At 48.8% G+C, this 27,253-nt stretch overlaps 1 protein-coding gene across 4 annotated transcripts; it reads left to right on the forward strand.

Moving 5' to 3' along the window:
• Nucleotides 1-103: 103 nt before the first annotated feature.
• On the forward strand, nucleotides 104-22,726 carry TRUB2 (TruB pseudouridine synthase family member 2). 4 transcript variants are annotated; one of them, XM_081587045.1, is made up of 9 exons: nucleotides 104-238; nucleotides 569-700; nucleotides 4,416-4,490; nucleotides 5,633-5,694; nucleotides 7,014-7,095; nucleotides 8,831-8,903; nucleotides 9,762-9,898; nucleotides 18,434-18,552; nucleotides 19,978-22,726. In XM_081587045.1, the coding sequence occupies exons 1-9, from the start codon at nucleotides 130-132 to the stop codon at nucleotides 20,077-20,079; spliced, it is 891 nt and encodes a 296-aa protein (XP_081443171.1). In that variant the 5' UTR covers nucleotides 104-129; the 3' UTR covers nucleotides 20,080-22,726. The 4 variants fall into 4 exon arrangements, with proteins under 4 accessions (XP_081443171.1, XP_081443170.1, XP_081443173.1 ...); XM_081587044.1 differs by lacking the exons at nucleotides 18,434-18,552; nucleotides 19,978-22,726 and adding an exon at nucleotides 10,694-14,385; XM_081587047.1 differs by lacking the exons at nucleotides 18,434-18,552; nucleotides 19,978-22,726 and adding an exon at nucleotides 13,721-14,385.
• The last annotated feature ends 4,527 nt before the right edge of the window (nucleotides 22,727-27,253 follow it).

Raw genomic sequence — 27,253 nt, forward strand, 5'->3', positions numbered from 1 at the left:
AGTACCTCTTCCGGCTGTGAAACATGGCGGCGCCCATTGATTGGTAGTACCACATTTGGGGGCGGGACCATATAGCACTTTTGTCCGCCTCCAGCAGTTCGGCGAGCTCGGGCCGCGCAGGCTTCGGGCATGGGGTCAGCCGGCCTGGCTCGGCTGCAGGGCCTCTTCGCCGTCTACAAGCCGCCCGGGCTAAAATGGAAGCATCTACGGGATACTGTGGAGCTGCAGCTTCTGAAAGGTGAGTGCCTCGAGCCAGACCCACAATCCCGCTCCTGTTCCCCAGGAGTTCATCTCAGCTTCTGATCCTTTTTGCAAAATAAGGTCGTGTGACCTAGTCGTTTGGGCAGAGCGGTTTCCTAACCGTCCCTTCTGTTCACTGTACCTCGCTTTCTCCCGTGTTCAAATGGGTAAACAGATTCAGTACTGTCCGTTGTCATAAGTAATTAATAAGTGGTAGAGTCAAGATCTGAACCCAGGTTTGTTTCTTGACTTCTGCTGTTCTCTGCACTGTGGGCTTTCAGCTGTCTTCTATAACAGAATCGATGAGATGTTCTTTACGTGTATTCAGGTCTCAATGCTGGGAAGCCTCCTGCCCCTAAACAGCGTGTTCGCTTCCTGTTGGGCCCCGTGGAAGGCAGCGAAGAGAAGGAGCTGACCCTCACAGCCACCCGTGTGCCCACGCTCATTGACCATCCGCTGGGTAATGCACATTCAGGAAAGGGGCTGGGTGTCACTTCACCGGGAAATCCCAGAGTCAGTGTGTCCCAGCCAGACTCCTCCTGTCCCAGACCAATGTAGGACCACAGTAGCAATGAAGTGTTTGACCAGAGATTGGCAGAATTTCCTGGAAAGGGCTGCTGCTGCTGCTGCTAAGTCCCTTCAGTCGTGTCCGACTCTGTGCGACGCTATAGACGGCAGCCCACCAGGCTCCGCCGTCCTTAGGATTCTCCAGGCAAGAATACTGGAGTGGGTTGCCATTTCCTTCTCCAGTGCATAAAAGGGAAAAGTGAAAGTGAAGTCGCTCAGTCGTGTCCGACTCTTAGCGACCCCATGGACTATAGCCTACCAGGCTCCTCCGTCCATGGGGTTTTCCAGGCAAGAGTACTGGAGTGGGGTGCCATTGCCTTCTCCGCTGGAAAGGGCTAGATAGTCAATATTTTAGACTTTGTAGGCGTCTGCCATTGTAGTACAGAAGCAGCTATAGACAGTATGTAGTGAGCCGGCTGTGTCCCCGTAACACTTCACCTGTGGATTTGTTGTTGTTTAGTTGCTAAGTTGTGTCTAACTCTCTTGGGAAGCTGTGGATTGTAGCCTGCCAAGCTCCTCTGTCCATAGGATTTCATAGGCAAGAATCCTGAAATGGGGTGCCATTTTCTTCTCAAGGGGATGGAACCTGCATCTCCTGCATTGGCAGGAAGATTCTTTACCACTGAGCCACCAGGGAAACCCCTTACTTGTGGATACTGACATTTGAATTTCATGTATTTTTCATATATCATGAAATATGAATCTTTTCATTTTTTAAAAATATTTAATTATTTGGCTGCACCAGATCTTAGTTGCAGCATGTGGGATCTAGTTTCCTGACCAGGGATTGAACCCAGGGCCCCCTGCTTTGGGAGCACAGAGTCTTAGCCACTGGGCCACCAGGGAAGTCCCTCTTTTCATTTTTTTAACCACTAAGTAACTTAAGAATCATTTTAACTTGTGAGCTGTAAAAAAGCAAAACTTGAGGATTTGACCTGTGGACTGTAGTTTGCTGACCCCTTTATTATTCTGGGACTCCAGGTAAAAATTGAGACCCTCAGGTAGAAGTCCTAAGGACAGAATTTGGAGCTCCTGTGAAAGAGTGACTTAAAAAAAATTTTTTTTTATTTTATTGAAGTGTAATTGATTTACAACATTGTGTTAATTTCTGCTGTACAGCAAAGTGATTCAGTTATACGTATGTATAAAATGTATTTCACATTCTTTTCCGTTATGGTTTATCACAGGATATTGAATATAGCTTCCTGTGCTGTACAATAGGACCTGGTTGTTTATCCTTTCTACATATATGTGTGTGTGTGTGCTCAGTCACTCAGTTTTGTCCGACTCTTTGCAACCCCATGGACTGTAGCCAGGCTTCTCTGTCCATGGAATTTTCTAGACAAGAATACTGGACCAGGCTGCCATTTCCTTCTCCATGGGGTCTTCCCAACCCAGGGATCAAATGTGAATCTCTGTGTCTCCTGCATTGGCAGGTGGATTCTTTACCACTGTGCCACCTGGGAAGCCCATTCTGTATATAATAGTTGGCATATGCTAATCCTAAACTCCCAATCCATGCTTCCCCTACTTCCCTTCCCCTTTGACAACCACAAATCTGTTCTGTATGTCTGTGAAGAGTGACATTTTAGAGTCAATAAAGCTACCCAGCAGTGAAACAAGTTCCGATAATGAACCCCCATCATTAAATATATGATTAAAGTATATATTTGAGAGGCTATAGGAGGGCTAAGAAACTTAGAGGCCAGGAACCTCTAAAACCCCTTGGACAAAAATATTCAGTGAGTCTACAGTATTCAGTTCACTTGCTCAGTTGTGTCCAACTCTTTGCGACTCCATGGACTGCAGCATGCCGGGCTTCCCTGTCCATCACCAACTCCCGGAGCTTGCTCAAACTCATGTCCATCGAGTCAGTGATGCCATCCAGCCTTTTTGTCCTCTGTCATCCCCTTCTCCTCCTGCCTTCAGTCTTCCCCAGCATCAGGGTCTTTCCCAGTGAGTCAGTTCTTCGCATCAGGTGGCCCAAGTTTTGGAGCTTCAGCTTCAGCATCAGTCCTTCCAATAAATATTCCGGACTGTTGTCCTTTAGAATTGACTGGTTTGATCTCCTTGCAGTCCAAGGGACTCTCAAGAGTCTTCTTCAACACCACAGTTCAAAAGCATCGATTCTTCGGCACTCAGCTTTCTTTATAGTCCAACTCTCACATCCATACATGACTACTGGAAAAACCACAGCTTTGACTAGACGGACCTTTTTTGGCAAAGTAATGTCTCTGCTTTTTAATATGCTATCTAGGTTGGTCATAGCTTTTCTTTCAAGGAGCAAGCGTCTTTTAATTTCATGGCTGCAGTCACCATCTGCAGTGATTTTGGAGCCCAGAAAAATAAGGTCTGCCACTGTTTTCACTGTTTCCCCATCTATTTGGCATGAAGTGATGGGACCAGATGCTATGATCTTAGCTTTCTGAATGTGGAGTTTTAAGCCAGCTTTTTCACTCACCTCTTTTCATCAAGAGGCTCTTCAGTTCTTCTTCAGTTTCTGCCGTAAGGGTGGTGTCATTGTGTATCTGAGGTTATTGAATTTCTCCTGGCAATCTTGATTCCAGATTGTGATTCATCCAGCCCAGCATTTCACATGATGTACTCTGCATATAAGTTAAATAAGCAGGGTGACAATATACAGTCTTGATGTACTCCTTTCCCATTTGGAACCAGTCTGTTGTTCCAGTTCCAGTTCTAACTGTTGCTTCTTGACCTGCATACAGATTTCTCAGGAGGTAGGTAAGGTGGTCTGGTATTCTCATCTCTTTAAGAATTTTCCACTGTTTCCAAAACCCCTTGGACAGAAATATTCAGTGAGTCTACAGTATAACAGCAACAATAGCAAGTATGATGTGTTGAGGGCCTACTCTGTACTAGGTACTGTGTTAAGCATTTTCCAAGTACCATCCCATGAATCCTGTGAAGTGGGTCCTAGTCCCATTTCACAAATGAGGAGATGGAGGTTCAGTGTTGACTAATGTTAAATCATGTAGCCTGGATTCACTAGGCTCTTAACTACCCCATACTGTTACCCTAGGTTCATCTTGATCTTGAGAAATGTAAAAGCTTCTAGCTCATTCCTGCATTCATTTTTTTTTTTAACATCTTTCTTGAATTATAATTGATTTACAAAAACCTGTACATATCAGTTTGATGAGTCATTCATTCTTTTGGGAAATGGGTCGTTTCCCGAGCAGTCAGTGAGTTCTGGGCTGTGGGGGCAGAACTATGAACACACAGACCCAGGAGCTCACAGCTTCCATTTTCTCCCTGGGAGGCAGGCCAGGACCTGCCTTCCACAGGAGCTGGATAGGGAACCCCCCAATCTTGATTCCAGTGTTCTGCTCAGTGCACTCACAGCCCTTCGGTGAGGGCGTGGTGACAGGCAGACTTAACAGGCCTCTTGGGTTGCCTTTTCTCTGGGCCCCAGAAACTGAAGAAATGGTTTGGGACCCCAGGTTCCTTGGTGGGAAGCCTAAAAGTCCAGCTTGATGCTGGTTTGGGCTCCATGAAGCAACATTCTAGGAATGAGATCGCCATGCAGCCCAGAGCCATACTGGAGGCTGGGTTCATCGTGGATAAAGATCTCATTTGTTTCTTTCCAGTTCGTGGACTAGCATTCACCAGCCTGAAGGTTGGCGTGGGACACCGACTGGATTCCCAGGCGTCTGGGGTGCTTGGTAGGTGGTGTGGTGAGCCTGGGGTGCAGTGATAGAAGCCTGGGGAGCTCTGAGGAGCCCAGCCCACTTCTCACCTGACTGCCACTTCCCACTCCTGCCTTCCTTCCCTGATCCCTGCCAAGTCTGATCTCTAGGAAGATGACTGGTGGAAAGAGGGATGTCCTGATCGCCTACCCTTATCAAGTGATTTCTGCCTGAGACATGTGGTTTGGAAACCTTTGTACACATGTATTCACCATAACAACCTTGTTTGGTAGATCCCGTATGATTTTAGGAAGAAAAGTTAGCCTCGAGGAGCACAGATGATTTGTCTTGGGTCACGTAGTGAGTGACAGTCCCTGGACCAGAGAGGGAAAGCCTCTTGCTTGTGTGGGGTAGCCAAGCGCCTGACCCTGGCCCCACTGGCAGAGCTCTAGATGTCTCTGGACACACAAAGCCCTAAGTCATGAGCCATCTGTGTCCCCAGGGTCAGGCGGTGGCCATGTCCTCGACCCACAATAGTCACAGCAACTTGTCCTGCTTCCTGGGACACAGGCGGGCGGACATGATCACATGTGCCCCTCCCAGTGTACCCTCTCCAGGAGTGAATGGAGGGTCATTCTTTCCTTCAGCCAGAGGGAGAAACAGACCCGAGGAAAGGCAGGGAGTAGCCACAATGCCCCCGTTTATTGGGCCTGTCCTTTGTGCCGACCGCTTCCTTCCCGCTCATTGCCTTGGTCATCACAACACCCACAGGGATCAGACAGTAATTTTATCCCCATTTTACTGATGCGAAGCCTGAGACTCAAGGTGGTTAAAGGAGGTGCTGAGAGCCATCCCCAGATGGGAGTGTAGGTCTGTGTAACTGGGCTGGTGGTCTCTTACTTTTCCGTGTCAGGATCCCCAGGGAGCTTGCTAAGGATCCTAGCTCCCCACCCCCCCACCATGAGTCAGAGTCAGTATATGTGGCTGGGACCCAGAAATCTGCCTTTTCATACACATGCCCAGGGGCTCCTTTGCTTCTTGTAGAAGAAGCTCTCCTTGCTAGCTGGCTGCCATACCGTCGGCAGTGGGAGTGTTCTGCTGGAGGGGGTGGGGGTTGGAGAGCCCAGAGGAACTGGAAGGGGGAGCCCAGTGTAAGATCAAGCTGGGGTACCTTTCAGTGCTCGGCGTGGGACATGGACGTGGGCTCCTCACTGACATGTACAACGCTCACCTCACCAAGGTATGGGGGCTGGGGGCGGCCTGCTTATCCTTCTGCCCTTTCCCTGGGGGTCACTGGTAGGATTCTGAAGTGGAGAAGGTTCCATGAGGAATACCTAGGACATCAGATAGCATTTTGGGGAGGGGCGGGTCTTGTGCTAGGGGAAACTGTAACAACAGCAGCATCATGACTGCTGGCGTTATCCCATGCTGACTGCACTGTGCCCAGCGCCCTGTGTGGACTCCCTTGTGGATGCCTTACAGCGGCCCCCTGAGATGGGACCTCCTGGTAACCCATTTTACAGATGAAAGAAAGAGGCCCCAAAGAGGAGATGACACTTGTTCTGGCTCACACAGCTTTTATTTCTTAAATTATTTTGGCCACACCACTGGGCTTGCAGGATCTTAGTTCCCCAACCAGGGATTGAACCCTTGGCCCCAGCAGTGAAAGTGCAGAGTCGTACCCATTGGACTGCCAGGGAATTCCCTCACAAGGCTTTTAAGGAGGCAGAGCTGGGATTTGAACCTGGGTCTGTCTGACCCCAGAGCCTGATCTTGACACCACTGCATTCTCTCTGCAACGCTGAGAAGTGGATAGCACCGTCTCAGTGTCAGGGAGCTTGCATCCCTGCTGGGCCACGGGGTCTGGCTTCACGAGCATGTGCAGAGATGCCACGTTAGGAGGCCTAGGGTGTTCGTGGTTAAGAACACAAGATTGTGGAGCCAAATGGCTTCACTTTAAGAGTCCAGCTTGTAGCACTCTTGTAGCCAGCTCTGTGTCCTAGGCTGGATTACTTAACATCTGTGTGCATCCATTTCCTCATCTTTGAAATGGGAGTGAAAATAATACCTCCTCCATCGGCTTACTGTGAAGATTAAATTAGTGGCAGTATGTAGCGGACTCAGCACAGCCACTAGCACGTGGTAGATGCTCAGTCGATGTCACCATTGTCATCCTCACTGTCATTGTCGTTTTTCTTATCTGAGGCAGAGCAGGTAACTGCATAGATCATATTTGGAGGGAAGAGAGAACCTGACAGTTTCCTGGGAGGGGCCCAGGAGGCTCCAGTGTCAGGTTGGATGGAAGTGGAGAGGCGTGGAGGCTGGGGGTGGTCGCAGGGTGGCTCTGGGCGCCCTGTGCAGGCTGCCGATGCTGCTTGCTGTCACAGGAAAGTCCAGTGCCCTTCCCCAGGGGGCATCCAGGTAGGGGCCGAGCGCCCAAGCTCCTTGAGCGCCCCCCACCCCCAGCCTCAGTCTAGCACCTTGGGGGTCTGAGCTGCTGGACCACACCTGCTTCCTCTGTGCAGGGCTTAGACCATACCTTCCCTCCCCGTCCTCCAGGATTACACCGTGCGCGGCCTCCTGGGCAAAGCCACAGATGACTTCTGTGAGGATGGGCGGCTGGTGGAGAGGACGACGTACGGTGAGAGCCCAAGGGAGTCCCGGGGGTCAGGAGGAGTGGGTGCGCCCGCCCGTTCACTTGCTTCCTTTATGCTTCACCCTGACGTGGGCCGTGAGGGTCCCTCTCAAACACTCTCAGACACACCAAGGAGGGCTGCCTCCTGGGGGTGTGGACACATGATTCTGTCTTCCGAGAATGCCCTGTCCTCCCCATGCTTTCTCACCTGGCTTAAATGTCACCTCCCCAGGGAAGCTTCTCCAGCCCCTAGGCTTGGACCAGGTGTACTGTCAGAAAAGTCATCAGCTGATGATTAATGGTTTTAATATCTGTCTCCTTCCAGAACGTGAGGGCAAGGATGGTATAGTTCCACTCCTGTGGTCCCACACAGCACAGGGCCTGGGATGGAGAGTCAATGGATGGGTGATGGATGAGTGGCTTGTTCTTCATTTCTTGCTCTCCCCATGTTCTAAACTGTCCTGTAGGATCTGTTCCATTTGCTTGTTTGACACGTTTCTGAGCACCAACATGCGCCAGCCATTGTGGGGGGCACACACGGTGAATCAGATGGGGTCCCCAGTCTCGGTGATCTCACAGTCTAGCAAGGAGAGCAGACACGCCGCTACATCTTCCGGAGAAGATTAAACACACGGCAAAGCAATGCTACATACTTGCACTTGTAGGCGTGTGTCAACCACCAACACAGTGTCTGAAGACAGCTACCAGGTTGACACTTTTGGGAGAGCAGAAGCTGGAATTTGGGGGAAGGGAGGTGTTTGTTGGTGTTGGTGTAAATTTCTGCAAGAAGATTCTTGTGTCAATTAAGTCATTAAAAAGTATTGTAAACACCCAGGAAAACTTAAGTGCCAGGAAAGAGAAGCAGGTACAAAGGGGCAGGAGCCAGGAGAAGGAAGCCACTGGCTTCCAGATAAGACAACAGCACGAATGAAACCAGGCAGAAGGAATGAGAGGCCCATGCCCTTCCCAGCTGGCCAACCTTTAGTCCCTACACCTGCTCCCAGACCTCTGGCCAGTGGAGCCAGAAGTTGGCGCCTGTCCCAGCTGGCCCACACGCTCGGCCTCCTTATGGGTTTGAGCATCCCCAGGCTTTGCTGCTGCCTGCCCCAGAATCCCTCAGTGGAACCAGTATGCAGAGCCGCTCCCACTTCTTGCCAACCCACTTCTGCATTTGGACAGGTGGCACCCTCCTGCAGGGGTCCCTGGCACGAAAAACCTAGGACTGGGTCTCAGGGGGCCTGGCTTAGAAGAGCAGGCAAGTCATATCATACTATGAGCCTCATTTCCAGAAGAAAGTGGGATTTTTTTTTTTTTTGGTTGGTTGGTTGTTTTGGGGTGACGGGGTGTGGGGTTTTTTTTTTGCCAAGCCACGTGGCGTGCAGGATCTTAACTCCCTGACCATTGATCAAACCCATGCCCCCTGCAATGGGAGAGCAGAGTCTTAATGACTAGACCAATCAGGGAGGTCCCAAGAACAAAGTGTTCTTAACCTAGAGCCTGTGAATCTCTTGAATTTGTCCTCCAGATGTTGAGTTCATGTGTATATTTCTGAGAAGAGGGGTCCAGAGCTTTTGTAAGATTCTCAAAGGACTCTCAACCCTCCTATGTGGGAACCCTGGGACCTAAGGATGCTGTGGGACCCCCTCTCGGTTCCAAAGATGGGGCTGGTGTGTGGGAAGGAAATTTCTAGTTTGCCGCCTCAGTGGACACCTGTGTGCTGACCATGCCCTGGCTTTTCCAGACCACGTGACCAGAGAGAAGTTGGACCGAATCCTGGCTGTGATCCAAGGTTCCCATCAGAAGGCTCTGGTGAGGTAAGAGAGGCCTGGCCCACACCTCCCTGCAGGCGGGACCTCAAGGAAGCGCTGGGTGGTGGTTCAGTTGCTAAGTCGTGTCCGACTCTCTATGACCCCATGGACGGCAGCACGCCAGGCTTCCCTGTCCTTCACCATCTCCCAGAGTTTGCTCAAACTCATGGCCATTGAGTCAGTGATGCCATCCAACCATCTCATCCTCTGTGGCCCCCTTCTCCTCCCGCCTTCAGTCTTTCCCAGCATCAGGGTCTTTTCCAGTGAGTTGGCTCTTGGCATCAGGTGGCCAAAGTATTGGAGCTTCAGCTTCAGCGTTAGTCCTCCCAACAAATATTCAGGGTTGATTTCCTTTAGGAAGTGCTGGGGAACGGGGGGACTGGGGGGAAGAAGTGCTCGAAAGGTAAGAAGTTAACCCGCAGGGCTCTTGTGGGCTCTGCCTGCCCTGGGGCATATTTCCTGGATCTTCCTTTCTGAGCCCAAAACCAGACTCAAGCACCTACTCCTTTCAGGGCGTGCAGAAATGTTTCCTTGTGCCAGGGCTGGGCCAGCCCCGGAGAGACCAAGGGGAACAAGAGACCCTGGCTGGCCTCCTAGGGAATATATGAGCTAACAGAGAAGAAAGCCAGGAGACCACAGCATCTCAGCGCAGAGTCAGGCGGAAGTAGTCAGTGCAGGTACGACTGAAGGGGGGCAGAGCCTGCTGTTCAGGATTAGAGAGGACAGGACAGGAAGAGGCTGCTGCAAAGGTGACTAGAGGGGCTGAGAAGGTGGGAAGCGAATGAAGAGCTTCAGGAAAGGCATGAGTGGGGCAGGTCTAGGGTAGGTAGTCAGCTGCCTGCTCTGGCCCCTCCTGATCCCCAGGTACTCCAACCTCGACCTACAGACTCAGGAGGCCTATGAGATGGCCGTGAGCAGTGTGATCCGGCCCATGAACAAGTCCCCGATGCTGATCACTGGCATCCGATGCCTCCGGTTTGCGCCTCCAGAATTCCTTTTAGGTAAGTTGCTCTAGAAAGTTGGAGCAGTGCCACGGGGCTCCCAAGTTCATGTAGTCACTGTGGGAGACCCTTGTGGAGGCCAGCGCATGTGAGTCCTGATCTTGACTGGTCAAGGCAGCAGGGGCTTGCTTCCTTCCCAGCCTGAGACTGGACTTGGCTGATCACACGGCGCACAGAGCAGATAGATGTCTCCTGCCAAGTCCCCCTTTGAAGCCAGACCTTAACAAGCAGAGGTTATATGTAGCAGCTTGTCTCCAGAGCTGCCCAGCGTTTCAGGTCATTGTGGGGCATCAGACACCATTTTCCCCTCCGCCCTGATCCCACCCAGCTCAGCACTCGCTCCATCACCACTTTGTTTAGTGTTTTAACAAGGGCTCCTTTCTTGAGCGCTGACCAGGACTCTCCCAGTGTTAAGTGTGTTATAGAAATGATTCCTCACAATCACCTTTTTTTTTTTGGCTTCACCATGTGGCTTGCCAGATCTTAGTTCACTGACCAGGGATTGAAACCATGCCCCCTGCAGTGGAAACATGGTGTCCTAACCACTAGACCACGAGGATAGTCCCAACCTGTGGGTTCCTCTTAAAAGGCAGATTCTGATTCAGCAGGTCTGGATGGGGCCTGAGACTCTGCCTGTCTTAACAGACTTTCAGGGCCAGCCCTGGGCTACACTTAGAGGAGGAAGGGGTCTGGCTAAGGTTATTGCAGCCAGGAGAGCTCCTGGGGTGTGGCTCTAGATGGGTGACACCAGAGGCTGTGCTCCTGACCACCACCTTTGCTGTGTGTCCCTGGTAGAGGTGCAATGCATGCATGAGACGCAGAAGCAGCTGCGAAGGCTGGTCCACGAAATCGGCCTGGAGCTGAAGAGCACCGCAGTCTGTACCCAGGTGCGGCGGACACGGGATGGCTTTTTCACCCTGGATGACGCCCTCCTGAGGACCCAGTGGGACCTACCGAGCATCCAGGATGCCATCCAGGCTGCAGCACCCCGGGTGGCGGCGGAGCTGGAGAAGAGCTTGAGGCCTTGGCTGGGCACCCAGCAGCCCCCTGGTCCAGGCCAGCCCTGGGACTCGGAGAGGCCATGCTTTGCCTTGGGGCCAGAGAGCCACGTGGGGCATTGACAGGCCAGCAGCTGGTGGAACAGTGGATGTCTAAAAATAAGAGCTGGTGGAACAGTGGGTGTCTAAAAATAAGAATTGTTCATGGCTGGAACTGCTGACTGCAGAGCATGAGAGCAGAAGGGACAGAAAACCCTGAAGCTGTAAGAGAAACTGTTAACAGGGAGTTCCCCAGTCAGGGAACTAAGATCCTGCAAGCCGTGGATGTTGCCAAAGAAAAAAAAAGATCAACAGACTTGGCCCAGTTAAAAGCTTCTGTACAGAGGAAAAGATGCTAAACGAATGACAGACTGATAAAAAATAGTTGTTATAAGTTTAAGCAATAATGTTTATAATATATAAAGAGTTCTTATAAAACAATAAGAAAAACATGACAAGAAAGTTGATCAAATGACATGAATTGTGTGTTTGTATAGAAAAAGCAATCCAAATGGCTAGTAAACCTGAAGTGATGTTCAGACTCTCTAATGATGAAAGACATTCAGATGAAAATGAGATGATTTTGCCTTTCAAATAAATTAAGAAAAAGATGCCTGGGGAGGATGTGAGAAGATGGGCAGTTTATACACTTGCTGCCAAGTTGCTTCAGTCATGTCCGACTCTTTGTGACCCCCATGGACTGTGGCCCGCCAGGCTCCTCTGTCCATGGGATTCTTCAGGCAAGAAAACGAGTAGGTTGCCATTTCCTTCTCCAGGGGATCTTCCCAAGCCAGGGATCGAACTAGCGTCTCCTGGTTGGCAGGCAGATTCTTTACCACCAGTGCCATCTGGGAATACGCTTGCTAGGAATATACAGCTGTGCAACCTTTCAGGAGTAATTTGGTGGTATGTATCAGCATTTAAACTACTGCCCTGGGACTTCCCTGGTGGTCCAGTGGTTAAGAATCCACCTGCCAGTGCGTGGGACGTAGATTTGATCCCTGGTCTGTGAACTACCACGGCCCCTAGGTAACCAAGCCCCTCGATGACTGAGTCCTAGAGCTTGTGCTCCGTAACAAGAGAGGGATCAAACTTGGGCCCCCTCTATTGGGAGTGCAGAGTCTTAACCACTGGACTGCCAGGGAAGTCCTAGAAGGAAATCACTCTTAAAAGAATGAAAACAAGGTCGTATTCTCTGGTCCCAGGGATTAGGACTTTGACACATGAATTTTGGGGGGACATAACTTGACTCAGCAGGTGGTTAGACACTCACCTGGGCTGGCCCAGTGCTTCTCAGAGCCCTGCTGTCCTGTGACCAGAAAACTCCCCCTGAGGTCAGGGGAGGCCCCTTCTCCCCCTCCACTACCCCTGTTACCACTGTAGCAGTGGCTGACTGGGGCATGTGATATGCCGTGGTTAATAAACATTACCCCAGAACTCCTCCGTGGGAGCACTGCGGACCAGGGCTGCTCACAACTTTCCTCGCTGCCAGCCCAAGGACGCGGCGAGGGTGCAGGGCCCCAGAGGCTCTAAGAGTGGCTCCCTGGGGCATGGACTGTAGCTGACCCCTCCAGGGCCTCTCCAAGCAGCTCCTCTTCCGTGGTCCAAATAAGAATTTAAGTTTTGATTGCACTGTGTATAAGAAGTGTATCTGGGGACTTCCCTGGTGGTCCACTGGCTAAGATTCCTCACTCCCAATGCAGGGAACCCAGGTTCGATCCCTAGTCAGGGAACTCCCACATTCCACAACTAAAAGTTGGCTACAGCTAAAAGTTCCCATATGCTGTGACTAAGACCTGGTGCAACCAGGTAAAAAATAATTATTACTTAAAGCAACGGAGACAGTGACAGACTTGATATTCTTGGGCTCCAAAATCACTGCAGATGGTGACTGCAGCCATGAAATTAAAAGATGCTTGCTCCTTGAAAGAAAAGCTATGACCAACCTAGATAGCATATTAAAAAGCAGAGACACTACTTTGCCAACAAAGGTCTGTAGTCAAAGCTATGGTTTTTCCAGTAGTCATGTATGGATGTGACAGTTGGACTATAAAGAAAGCTGAGTGCCGAAGAATTGATGCTTTCGAACTGTGGCGTTGAAGAAGACTCTCGAGAGTCCTTTGGGCTGCAAGGAAATCAAACCAGTCAGTCCTAAAGGAAATCAGTCCTGAATATTCATTGGAAGGACTGATGCTGAAGCTGAAACTCCAATACTTTGGCCACCTGATGCGAAGAACTGACTCACTGGAAAAGATCCTGATTCTGGGAAAGAATGAAGTTGGGAGGAGAAGGGGATGACAGAGGATGAGATGGTTGGGTGGCATCACCGACTGGATGGACATGAGTTTGAGCAAGTTCTGGGAGTTGGTGATGGACAGGAAAGCCTGGCATGCTGCAGTTCACGGGGTTGCAGAGTCAGACACGACTGAGCGACTGAACTGAAGTGATTATTTTCTAGTTGTGCTGAGTCTTCATTGCTATGCACAGGCTTTCTTTAGTTGCGCTGAGCCGGGGCTACCCTTCATTGCGGTGGACCAGCTTCTCATTGCAGTGGCTTCTCTTATTGTGGAACACAGGCTCTAAGTGCATGGGCTTTAGTAGTTGTGGCTCTCAGGACTTAGAGCTTGGGGGCTTCAGTAGTTGCAGTGCAGAGGCTTAGTGCTCCGTGGCATGTGGAATCTTCTTGGACCAGGGATCGAACCTGTGTCCCCTGCAGTGGCAGGCAGATTCTTCACCACAGGACCACCAGGGAAGTCCAGAGACTATAGAAATCCCTGTTTTACAGATGAGGAAACTGAGGCGTGAAGGGGGCAAATGGCAGGCCAAAGAACACCTGACAAGGGAGTCCCGAGCCCGAGACCACATCTGTGCTGTTCGGAGTCAGCATTACTGACCGCTACACTGTCCTGCCTCTTCTCGAGCTATTGCTGCTTTTGTGGGGTCGTTTACTAACCAAGTCCCAAGCCTGGCACATAGTAGGTACTTAGGAAATATTTGTTTAAGGAACTGAGTACCTGGGCTTCCTTGGTGGCTCAGTGGTAAATAATCTGCCTGCCAATGCAGGTGTCATGGGCTTGATCCCTGGCCTGGGAGGATCCCGTATGCTTCAGAACAACTAAGCCCATGCGCCACGATTACTGAGCCCACACGCTGCAGCTCCTGAAGCCCAGGTGCCCTAGGTCCTGTCCTCGATAGTAAGAGAAGCCACCTCAATAAGAAGCCTGGATTTACCACAACTAGAGACTAGCACCCACTAGCTGTAACTAGAGAAAAGCCTGTGTGACCATGAAGAACCAGCACAGCCAAAGGGGAAAAAAGGAACTGAGTATCTATTGAGATACTGTGATGTAAAAAGAAGTATATTTGTGGGTCTTCCTCCACAGCTCCCATCCAGAGCTCCTAAAACCCTTGTAATTTCCTAAGCAATAAAGGTGAAAAGAACATCTTGAATATCTTTTGTTGTATGTTTTGTGCCCATTTCCTGGGCACAAAGAGCTCCAGAAGATGAAAGTGGCAAGCATCTTTTCTTACTCATAACAAGCCCCTTTCAGAACTTCCCTAGTGGATCAGCTGGTAAAGAATGTACCTGCAGTGCGGGAGACCTGAGTTCGATCCCTGGGTTGGGAAGATCCCCTGGAGAAGGGAAAGGCGACCCACTCCAGAATTCTGGCCTGGAGAATTCCATGGACTGTATAATCCATGGGGTCCCAAAGAGTCAGACACAACTAAGTGACTTTCACTTTCACTTTCCAGTGGTTAAGACTCTGCGCTTCCACTTCCAGTGCAAGGGACTCTGGTTCGATCCCTGGTCCAAGAACCAAGAATTCCACTTGCCTTGGGACAACTAAGTCTATGCACCACAACTAGAGAGAAGCCCTCGGCCACAACAAAGAGCCGGAGAACTAAGACCCAGCACAGCCAAATAAATAAAAACAAGCCCCTTTCAGCCACACCTGCCTACTTAACAGAAGCTCCATAAAAAACCTAAAGGATGGGGTTTTGAGAGTTGAGTTAGCCAACACGTCTGGGTGCTGGGGAAGGGGTGCAGCCGGAGAGGGCTTGGAAACCCAGCACCCCTCCCACAAGGCTGGCTTGCCCTGTGGATCTCCACCATTTGGTCCTTCTTGTGTTGTATCCTCTCTAATAAACTAGTGAACATAAGTATTTCTCTGAGATGTGTGAGCTATTCGAGCAAACTTTCAAACTTGAGGGGGTCATGAGAACTCCCGACTTCTAGCCAGTAGGTCAGCAGTGCGTGTAGGTGACAACCTAGGACGTGTGGTCAGTGTCCAAAGTGATGGCAGTCTCATGGGACTGTGCCCTTGACCTGCAGGGTGTGGGTGAATTCCAGGCAGGCAGTGTCAGAACTGAGTTAAATTGTAAGTCACCCAGTCCTGTCCATCAGGAATTAGAGAATTGCTTAGTATGGAAAAGCCTCCATGTTTGGTGTCAGAAGCGCTGTGTACAGAAAGGAAACAGGAGTTTTTATTCGTATATGTGCTCAGTATATACGTATTACATGAATAAATAACCAAAGTGGATACTTTTGTATTTTCTTTGGCCGTGTAACATGAGGGACCTTGGTTCCCCAAGGATAGAACCTGTTCCCCCTGCCTTGGGAGCGCAAAGTCTTAACCACTGGATTGCCAGGGAAGTCCCTCAAGTGATTAATTTTTTAACAAAGTGGAATTACAGTATACACAGTTATCACAATTAGCTTCTTTCATCCAACAGTAGAGTGTGGCCCTTTCTGGGCCTTCCCTATTGGCTCTGGGGTAAAGAACCCGCCTGCCAATGCAGGAGACATGGGTTCAATCCCTGGGTTGGGAAGATCCCCTAGAGAAGGAAATGGCAACCCACTCCAGTGTTCTTGCCTGGAGAATCCCATGGACAGAGGAGCCTGGTGGGCTATAGTCTACATTGTTTACTTGCTCAGTCCAGACACAACTGAGTGACTAAGAGATGACAAAATGGCCCTCTCCCTATCTGTCCATCAGGTATGAATGTTCCTTCCTCCAGACCCCGTGGGGCTGCCCAGAGACACAGGGCTCTCTTAGAGGAAAGTCCTGACCTCTTCCCTCCTCTTGGGCTGTTCCCATTACACAAATTGTGATGCCAGGATGTGGCAACTTTCCCAAAGGCCTGGGTTTCAGCCAGTTTGGTGCCAATGCTCAGTCACTGAGTCGTATCTGACTCTTTGTGACCTCATGGATTGTAACCCGCCAGGCTCCTCTGTCCATGGGATTCTCCAGGCAAGAATATGGCAAAAGGTTACCATCTCCTCCAGGGGTCTTCCTAACTCCAGGATTGAACCCTTGTCTCCTGCTTGGCAAGCAGATTCTTTACCACTGCACCAGCTGGTCTGCCAGTTTATTCAACATTTACTCAATAAATACTCATTAGATGCCTACATATTATTGGCCAGATGCTGGTATAGGCACCAGGAGTATATCAGTGAAGAAGACAGCCTAAATGCTAAGTGGGGAAAGGGAAGTTGGTGACATTAACTAGGGCTGTCTGAGAAGTCCTTTGAATAAAATACTGAAGAGGGTGAGCCACTGAGTCAGGAAATGATCTGAAGTTGTTGTTGTTCGGTCATTAAGTAGTGTCTGACTCTTTGTGACCCCATGGAATGCAGCATGCCAGGCTTCCCTGTCCTTCACTATCTTCTGAAACTTGCTCAAACTCATGTTCAATGAGTCAGTGATGCCATCCAACCATCTCATCCTCTGTTGCCCTCAGTCTTCTGCCTTCTCCTGCCCTCAATCTTTCCCAACATCAGGGTCTTTTCCAATGAGTTGGCTCATCACATCAGGTGGCCAAAGTATTGCAGCTTCAGCTTCAGCATCAGTCCTTCCAGTGAACACCCAGGACTGATTTACTTTAGGGTCGACTGGTTTGATCTCCTTGCAGTCCAAGGGACTCTCAAGAGTCTTCTCCAACACCACAGTTCAAAAGCATCAATTCTTTGGTGCTCAGCCTTCTTTATGGTCCAACTCTCACATCTGTACATGACTACTGGAAAAACCATAGCTTTGACTATGTGGACTTTTGTCAGCAAAGTGATGTTTCTGCTTTTTAATACACTGTCTAGGTTTGTCATAACTTTTCTTCCAAGGAGCAAGCGTCTTTAATTCTGTGGCTGCAGTTACCATCTGCAGTGATTTTGAAGCCCAAGAAAAGAAAATCTGCCACTGTTTCCACTTTTTCCCCATCTATTTGCCATGAAGTGATGGGACCGGATGCCATGATCTTAGTTTTTTGAATGTTGAGTTTTAAGTCAGCTTTTTCACTCTCCTCTTTCACCCTCATCAGCCAAGGAAAGCGCTAGTGCAGTTTAAACGATGTCTAACACATTTGGGGCCCACAGTGGCCCAGGTGGAGATGCAGTGCCCACTGATAGCTTGACTTCCTGTCAATAAGAATCACCTTGGGTCCTTCACACCCAAGGTGAATGTTCCAACGTTCCACATTCTCAGAAACTGGGGCCTTGGATCCTTTGTATCAGAATTGCCCCTGAGTCAGAAACTGCTGTGGGGCCAGGATGGAAGATCTGAACCTGGGTTCCATGTGACTTATTTAACCTCATAGGGATAAGAGTCAGCATGACCAGTGTTTGTTCCTTCAAAGAGGCCCCAACGTTGGGGGCATTTCCTCTGGCATTTAAACCAGTGACTTACACAGATGGTAAGAACAAGCTGGCCACTCTATTTTTCTTAAAGGCTGGACTGATCCCATCACTGTAATTTGTTTCCAGGGCGCAGTGCCCAGCCCAGGGCTTGGGCAGGTTTGACAGTCAGTAGACCAGTGAACCTGAAGGGACAATGATGATATCACTTCCTAGGGGCTTCTGGTGTGCTGGGCTCTGTGCTAAGACCCTTACAGGGACTGTCTCACATAGTATGGAAGTTACTATGATTACCTCCACGTCACAGGTGAGGAAAGCTGCTAGGGAGGGAGTGACCTCCTGCCTAGCTGAGCATCTGTCTCTCAGTAGGCCCCTGCCGCCCTGCACCCCCATTTCTGAGCAGGTAGTTACTCAAGACATCAGTTTAGCCTGCATGCCTCCTGCATCTCTGTATTGTATTCCATGCAGATGGAAATTATAAGAAAGCCAAAGTAGCAATACTTATATCAGACAAAATAGACTTTAAAGATTGTTACAAGAGACAAAGGACACCACATAATGATCAAGGGATCAATCCCAGAAGAAGATATAACGACTGTAAATAAATATGCACCCAACAGAGGAGCACCTCAGTACCAAAGGCAATAGAAGGATTTGGGGGGCAGAGAGAACCTTGAGTCATGGCCAAAATATTCAGTCAAAATGTAGCCCCAGTTTGCCAGGAAAACCACCCTTGTTTTCCTTAGTCCATGTCTCTCACCTTAGAGTACTTAACAACGATTGTTAAATTGTACCAAGTATGTAAGCAACATGAGATATGGGGATTGGGCTTTAAATTTTAAGTTAAATGATTGAGTATCTTATTTCAAGAAATAGACTGTTTTGAAGACAAAGTGCCAAATCGTCCTTACCATGCACAGAGTGGGCTCAAGAACATCAATGTCATTGACAAACCTGCTGGCCTCCACTCTGGCCAGTCGCCAGTTGAGGTAACGGGCATTAGGGTGCAGTGGGGAGGAGGGGGTGCAGCCCTAGACCTTGGTGGTGGAGGGGGCCTGGGTGTGGACCCCAACTTGCCCTGTTTACTGACTGGGTGATTTCATCTCTGTGACATCTGCTACAGCATAGATGAACCATAAAGACATTATGCTAATGATGGATATCATTATATTCTTTATATTATAAGTGAAATAAGCCCGTCATGAGAAGATGAATGCTGTTTGATTCCATTTATATGAGTTACTTAGAGCAGACATTCAAAGGGCCAGAAGATAAAATGATGGTTACCAGGGGCTGGGAAGTGGGGAATTCATGTTTCATGTGTATAGAATTTCAGTTTTGCAAGATAGAGCTATAGAAAGGGACTTCCCAGGTGGTCCAGTGGCTCCAGACTCTATGCTCCCAATGCAGGGGGCCTGGGTTCAATCCCTGGTCAGGGAACTAGATCCCACATGTCGAAACGAAAAATCGATCCTGTGTGCTGCAACTAAGATCCGGTGCAGTCAAATAAATAAAAAAAAATTTTTTTAAGTTATAGAGATAGTTCCTGGTTTGATCCCGGGTTTTGGCACCAACACACAGACACACACACACACACACACACAACAACAACAGCAACAAAAACAGAAACTATAGAGCTAGAAAGTGGTGGTGTTTGCACAACAATGTGAATATTGGGTTGCATTGGGTTTCCATAATGGAAAAACCTGAACAAACTTTTTGGCCAGCCCAATACTTTATGCCACTAAATTGTACACTTAATGATGGTTAAAATGGTTAATTTTATAAGTACTTTATGTATATTTTACTGCCCAGTTTTCATTCCAATCCCAAAAGAAGGGCAGGGCCAAAGAACGTTCAAACTACCTCACAGTTGCACTCATTTTGCATGCTAGCAAGGCAATGCTCAAAATCTTTCAAGCTAGGCTTCAACAGTATGTGAACGGAGAACTTCCAGGTGTACGAGCTGGATTTAGAAAAGGCAGAGGAACCAGAGATCAAACTGCCAACATCCACTGGATCGTAGTAAAGGCAAGAGACTTTTGCTTATCCATAAAAACATCTACTTCTGCTTCATTGAGTATGCTAAACCCTTTGACTGTGTATTAGTAGTGAAAGTTGCTCAGTCGTGTCCGACACTTTGCGACCCCATGGACTATACAGCCCATGGAATTCTCTAGGCCAGAATACTGGAGTGGGTAGCCTTTCCCTTTTCCAGGGGAGGCTCACAACAAACTGGAGAATTCTTAAAGAGACGGGAATACCAGACCACCTTACCAGCCTCCTGAGAGACCTGTATGCAGGTCAAGAGGCAACAGTTAGAACCAGACATGGAACAACTGACTAGTTCAAAATTGGGAAAGGTGTACATCAAATTTATATATTGTGACCCTGGTTATTTAACTTACATGTAGAGTACATCAAGTGAAATGCCGGGCTGGATGAATTGCAAGCTGAAATCAAGATTGCCACGAGAAATATCAAAAACCTCAGATTTGCATATGATTCTACCCTAATGGCAGAAAGCGAAGAGGAACTAAAGAGCTGCTTGATGAAGGTGAAACAGGAACGTGAAAAACCTGGCTTAAAACTCCACATTCAAAAAACTAAGATCATAGCATCCAGTCCCATCACTTCATGGCCAGTAGATGGGGGAAAAATGAAAACAGTGGCAGATTTTATTTTCTTGGGTTCCAAAATCACTGTGGACAGTGAATGCATATTCATTCAATGTTACTTGTTGAATGAATGAACATCAATATCCAGATAACTGCAGTTTTCAAGATAGGAGTTTTCTTACATTTCCTAGCTCACTCCCCCTGCCCCCGCTATTGTAGCAAGAATGTTAGCTCATTAAGGCTCCACTTTGAGCTATGGACAGAGGTTCGTGACATTGTACAGGAGACAGGGATCAAGACAATCCCCGTGGAAAAGAAATGCAGAAAAGCAAAATGGCTGTCTGAGGAGGCCTTACAGATAGCTTGGAAGAGAAGAGAAGTGAAAAGCAAAGGAGAAAAGGGAAGATATTCCCATCTGAATGCAGAGTTCCAAAGAATAGCAAGGAGAGATAAGAAAGCCATCCTCAGCGATCAGTGCAAAGAAATAGAGGAAAACAACAGATTGGGAAAGACTAGAGACCTCTTCAAGAAAATTAGAGATACCAAAGGAACATTTCATGCAAAGATAGGCTCGATAAAGGGCAAAAATGGTATGGACCTAACAGAAGCAGAAGATATTAAGAAGAGGTGGCAAGAATACACAGAAGAACTGTACAAAAAAGATCTTCACAACCCAGATAATCACGATGGTGTGATCACTCACCTAGAGCCAGACATCCTGGAATGTGAAGTCAAGTGGGCCTTAGAAAGCCTCACTACGAACAAAGCTAGTGGAGGTGATGGAATTCCAGTTGAGCTATTTCAAATCCTCAAAGTTGATGCTGTGAAAGTGCTGCACTCATTATGCCAGGAAATTTGGAAAACTCAGCAGTGGCTACAGGACTGGAAGAGGTCAGTCTTCGTTCCAATCCCAAAGAAAGGCAATGCCAAAGAATGCTCAAACTACCGCACAGTTGCACTCATCTCACATGCTAGTAAAGTAATGCTCAAAATTCTCCAAGCCAGGCTTCAGCAATACGTGAACCATGAACTTCCAGATGTTCAAGCTGGTTTTAGAAAAGGCAGAGGAACCAGAGATCAAATTGCCAATATCCGCTGGATCATCGAAAAAGCAAGAGAGTTCCAGAAAAACATCTATTTCTGCTTTATTGACTATGCCAAAGCCTTTGACTGTGTGGATCACAAGAAACTGTGGAAAATTCTGAAAGAGATGGGAATACCAGACCATCTGACCTGTCTCTTGAGAAACCTGTATGCAGGTCAGGAAGCAAGAGTTAGAACTGGACATGGAACAACAGACTGGTTCCAAATAGGAAAAGGAGTACGTCAAGGCTGTATATTGTCACCCTGCTTATTTAACTTATATGCAGAGTACATCATGAGAAACACTGGGCTGGAAGAAACACAAGCTGGAATCAAGATTGCCGGGAGAAATATCAATAACCTCAGATATGTGGATGACACCACCCTTATGGCAGAAAGTGAAGAAGAACTAAAGAGCATGTTGATGAAGGTGAAAGAGGAGAGTGAAAAAGTTGGCTTAAAGCTCAATGTTCAGAAAACTAAGATCATGGCATCTGGTCCCATCACTTCATGGGAAATAGATGGGGAAACAGTGGAAACAGTGTCAGACTTTATTTTTTTGGGCTCCAAAATCACTGCTGATGGTGATTGCAGCCATGAAATTAAAAGATGCTTACTCCTTGGAAGGAAGGTTATGGCCAACCTAGATAGCATATTTAAAAGCAGAGACATTACTTTGCCAGCAAAAGTACGTCTAGTCAAGGCTATGGTTTTTCCAGTGGTCATGTATGGATGTGAGAGTTGGACGGTGAAGAAAGCTGAGCACCGAAGAATTGATGCTTTGAACTGTGGTGTTGGAGAAGACTCTTGAGAGTACCTTGGACTGAAAGGAGATCCAATCAATCTATCCTAAAAGAGATCAATCCTGGGTGTTCATTGGAAGGTCTGATGTTGAAGCTGAAACCCCAATACTTTGGGCACCTCATGCGAAGGGCTGACTCATTGGAAAAGACCCTAATGCTGGGTAGGATTGGGGGCGGGAGGAGAAGGGGACGACAGAGGATGAGATGGTTGGATGGCATCACCAACTCGATGGACATGGGTTTGGGTAGACTCCGGGGGTTGGTGATGGACAGAGAGGCCTGGCGTGCTGCAATTCATGGGGTCGCAGAGTCGGACACGACTGAGTGACTGAACTGAACTGAACTCGAGCTGTAAGGACCTTACTTTCCCAGAGGAGCCAGGAACATGCTTAGCACACACAAATGTATCATTGCAACAATGAGCTGACATTTGCCTGTTTCATTACGGTCATTAAACCAACTTTTATATCTGTGATCACTTGTGAAGTGGCCACAGCAGGTATTATTTTACCTACTTTATAGATGTAGAAACTGAGGCCTGGGGTGTCCAGCCACTGGCCCAGCCTCCCACATCTGTCTTTATATGACATAGCCTGGTGAGCATTAGCTCTGTTTGGCCACAGAGTAAAAACAAATAAAACCCTGTTTCCACCACTGTATCATCATCTGATTTCCTCTGCAATATCCTGTCAGACCCTGACTGATCCCCCCGCTTTGAGCACTTCAGCAGGAGGCATGGGACTCATCTGGAGGTGGGCTGGATAAGCAGAGGGACCGATATTAGTCACTCCAAGAAGTTCCCCTCTGGGTGAAACTTGGCTCACCATGCAGTGAGGGCGGTGGAGGTTGACTAAGAGAGGCAAGCATCAGGTGGGCGGTCAGATGTGATGGATGGGGTGATGGGCTATCTCGGGGCCTTCTAGCCTCCTTGGGGGTCTGCAAAGCAGTCCATGATCAAATCGACCCCCGCTGCCCAGCTCTCTTCTCCGTGTGGTTGCTGACCCCAACCCTATCAGTACTTCCTGACCCCCTAGCAAATCAGAAGCCAGAAGAGCCCTTAGATGGCAAAACAGGCCGCCGAGTTCCTCCCGGGTAAACCAGCTGGGCAGGTCTGCTGGTGCCAGGGTGTAGGGTGGAGCTGCAGGTCAGCGCCAGCCCAGGAGCAGAGCTAAATAATGTTGGGCCTATGAGGGCCTATGAGAAGCCTCTGGGGAGAAGCCAGATACAGTCTCACCTGGTTTTGATCCAGGGCTGGCTCTTAGGGTCCAGTGGCTCCCTAGATGAGTTGAAAGATGGCCAGTGTGGAGGTAACATTTGATTGGATGTCATTGCTGGTGGCTAGAAGCAACTTGTCAACTATCCAGGAACACTCACTGGGGAGGTCAGATATCAAAAACACTTGGGGAGCTTGTTAAAAAAAAAAATACAGCCCTGTCCCAGGCCTGCCAAAGTGCAATCCCCGAGGAGGGGTTAGAGACCCAAATCTTTTTCTTTAAAATCCCTCTCAGGTAATTGTGACACTCAGAGGTTTGGAAATTGTTGTTGTTGTTCAGTCGCTAAGTTGTGTCCTACTACTCGCAACCCCATGGACTGCAGCACGCCAGGCCTCGCTGTCCCTCACCATCTCCCAGAGTTAGCCCAAGTTCACGTCCATTGAATTGGTGATGCTATCCAACCATCTCATCCTGTGTTGCCCTCTTCTTCTGCCTTCAGTCTTTCCCAGCATCAAGGTCTTTTCCAATAAGTTGGCAGTTTACATCAGGTGGCCAAACTACTTGAGCTTCAGCTTTAGTATCAGTCCTTCCAATGAACATTCAGGGTTGATTTCCTTTAGGATTGACTGGTTTGGGGCTTCCCTGGTGGCTTAGCGGTAAAGAATCTGCCTGCCAATGCAGGAAACAGGAGTTCAATCCTGAGACAGGAAGATCCCACATGCCATGGAGCAACTAAGCCTGTGTGCCACAACTGTTGAGCCTGTGCCCTAGAGCCCAAGAAGTGTAACTATTGAGCCCATGTGCCGCAACTACTGAAGCCTGCGTGCTCTAGAACCTGCAATCTGCAACAAGAGAAGCGACTGCAATAAGAAGCCTGTGCACCGCAATGAGAGAGTAGCCCCCGCTCACCGCAACCAAAGAAGATCTGGGTAGTAATGATGACCCAGCACAGCCAAAAATAACAAATAATTAAGAAACAAAAAAAAGAAGATTGACTGGTTGGATCTCCTTGTAGTCCAAGGGACTCTTAAGAGTCTTCTCCAGCACCAGAGTTCGAAAGCATCAATTCTTCGATGCTCAGCTTTCTTTATAGTCCAACTCTTACATCTGTACATGCTGCTGCTGCTAAGTCACTTCAGTTGTGTCCAACTCTGTGCAACCCCATAGACAGCAGCACACCAGGCTGGGATTCTCCAGGCAAGAACACTGGAGTGGGTTGCCATTTCCTTCTCCAACAACTGTACTTGACCACTGGAAAAACCACAGCTTTGACTAGACAGACCTTTGTTGGCAAAGTGATGATGTCTTTGCTTTTTAACATCCCGTCTAGGTTGGTCATAGCTTTCCTGCCAAGAAACAATCGTCTTCTAATTTCATGACTGTGGTCACCATCTGCAGTGCAGTGATTTTAGAGTCCAGGAAGAGGAAATCTGTCACTGCTTCCACCTCTTCTCCTTCTCTGAGAAAGGAGCAAAACCTCCTACTCAGAGGAATCAGGACAGAGGGGCCAATGCCAAACTCAAGGCTGAGTGAGGCTGTTCATTTTTGATCACTGGCCTTGGCCTCTAGGTCAGATCTTTGGTCAGATATGTGCGTGCGTGCCAAGTTGCTTCAGTTGTGTCCGACTTTTTACGACCCTATGGACTGTAGCCCACCAGGCTCCTCTGTCCATGGGATTCTCCAGGCAAGTATAATGGAGTGGGTTGTCATGCCCTCCTCCAGGGGATCTTCCTGACCCGGGGATTGAACTCATGTCTCTTAAGTCTCCCTCATTGGCAGGAAGGTTCTTTTCCACTAGCGCCACCTGGGAAGCGCTTGGGCAGGTATAACTTTTTTTTTTTTTTTTAAGTATTTATTTATTTATAGCTGTGCTGGGTCTATGTTGCTTTGCACGGTCTTTAGTTGTGGTGCGAGGGCTTCTCATTGTGGTGGCTTCTTTTGCTGCGGAGCACAGGCTCTAGGCACGCAGGCTTCAGTAGTTGTGACTCACGGGCCCTAGAGCTCAGGCTTAGTAGTTGTGGCTCAGGGATCAAACCCGTGTGCCTGGCTTTGGCAGGCAGATTCTTACTCACTGCACCACCAGGGAAGTCCCAGGTAAAACTTTGAAAAGGCACAGCAGAGATCTGTGGCTAAGACCTTGGGCTTAAAGGCTCAGAATTCTGGATTCAAGTTCTGACTCCTATTAACGCGTGATCTTTGGTGAGACTCTGCTGGGAGGCAGGACAGCTCGCCATCGGCTAGGCTCTGGAGCCAGACAGTTTGGTTGCTTCTTGGAACTGTGACCTTGAGCAAGTTGCTGCACCCCTTGGAGCCTCAGTTTGGAAATGGGGACACTCCGCCTCCTGGCAGTCTGGCTGGGAGGTGCTGGAGACGAAGTTCTTACCTCCCAGCTGATCCAAAGGGTTTCACAAATGTTAGGTGTTACTGCCGTCAACCCTGCTCTGGGGAAACCTTCTGCTTCTGACTGGTTTGGGTGGTGGTTGTCACCTTTCACCTGATTTGCTACCCACGTGCCTGACGGTAACCAGAGCTTTCATCACATTGGCCCCAGACATCAAGCCTGGGGCCCTGTGGGCTCCATTCCCCTATAGAAGAGGGCCCCGATGTGGCCTTCCTCCCCTCCCCAAAGTGTCCTACTGTTTGGTGACACTGCATTGGTGAGGTCAGGCTGCCTGGAAATGACCCCTTTCAGCCCTCAGGGATGAAAATACAGATTGCCCTTTGTTAGTGTTTTGAACTCCAGTGGACGTGTCAAATGACAAATGTTTTGGGGTAAGGTTTACACTGGAGGTAATCAAACATTTCCACACTCACAGTGTCAGTTGTCCTTGGCAGCCTGTTTCCTAGCACCATCGGGGCACGTCCTGAGCAGTGGCACTGGTCACTGTCCGCATTCCTCCTTACTGCCTGGGATGGTGGTTGGCTCACTTCAGACTCGGGGCGGGGCGGTGCTACCACCGAGAACCCCCTCTTCTCTGTGGGGCACTCTGAGGATCTGCGGCCAGTGGCTTGGTAGGACCAGACCTTCCCAGCCAGGGCCCTTCTAGAGGCAGCTTACCTGGCAGTTGGGCATATCTCTGAGTAGACACTGCCCCCTTGAGGTCTCTTCCCACCATGACACCTGGGAGTGCTGACCTCACACAAAGGGTGATGCTTTCCAAGCATCCTCCAAGGGTACCTTTAAAATTGGCCCCAAATGCAAAAGTCTCTGGAGCACTGGCAGTGTAGTCTTTCTCAAATGGAGAACTTGGAACCTACGTTAGTGCCTTATATTGCCTTCTGGAAGTAATACAACTCAGGGCAGTCATCAGAAAACAGGCACGTAGGACTTCCCTGGTGGTCCAGTGGTTGAGAATCCTCCTGCTAATGCAGGAGACGCGGGTTCAATCCTTCATCTGAGAAGATCCCACAAGCCCTGGGGAAACTAAGCCCGTGTGCCACAACTACTGAGCCCATGTGCCTGGAGCCTGTGCTCTGCAACAAGAGAAGCCACTGCGATGCGAAGCCCAGCCACCGCAACTGGAGAAAGCCTGTGGGCAGCAGCAAAGACCCAGTGCAGCCAGAGACAAACACACAAAATACACAGTATTAAAATAAAACAAGCACATAGTCGTTAGAGATCTGTAATTTTCAAAGAGATGGGGAGTTCCCTGGTGGTCCAGTGGTTAGGGCTTTGCATGCTCACTGCCCAGGGGCCCGGGGTTCATCCCTGGCTGGGAAACTAGGATCCCACAAGCTAGGTGACGAAGACAAAAACAAAAGAAAACACAACAAAATGTGAAGAGGCAGGAGTTTCAGTGGACTAGGGAGAAGTGTCCTTACTTTCTAGTAATTTTTGGAATTGAAGATAAGGTTAGAGTTAAGCACAATGACTAGTATAAAAGAAAGAGGGAAAGATATCTTGCTACAAGATTTGAAATTAGATACCGAAATGAGGTGGGAGAAATGAAAGGATCAGTTAACTACAGAAAG

Source organism: Giraffa tippelskirchi, chromosome 4 (genome assembly GCF_054371585.1).
Source record: "Giraffa tippelskirchi isolate mGirTip1 chromosome 4, T2T-mGirTip1v1.2.pri, whole genome shotgun sequence".
In the NCBI taxonomy this organism is placed as follows: Eukaryota; Metazoa; Chordata; class Mammalia; order Artiodactyla; family Giraffidae; genus Giraffa; species Giraffa tippelskirchi.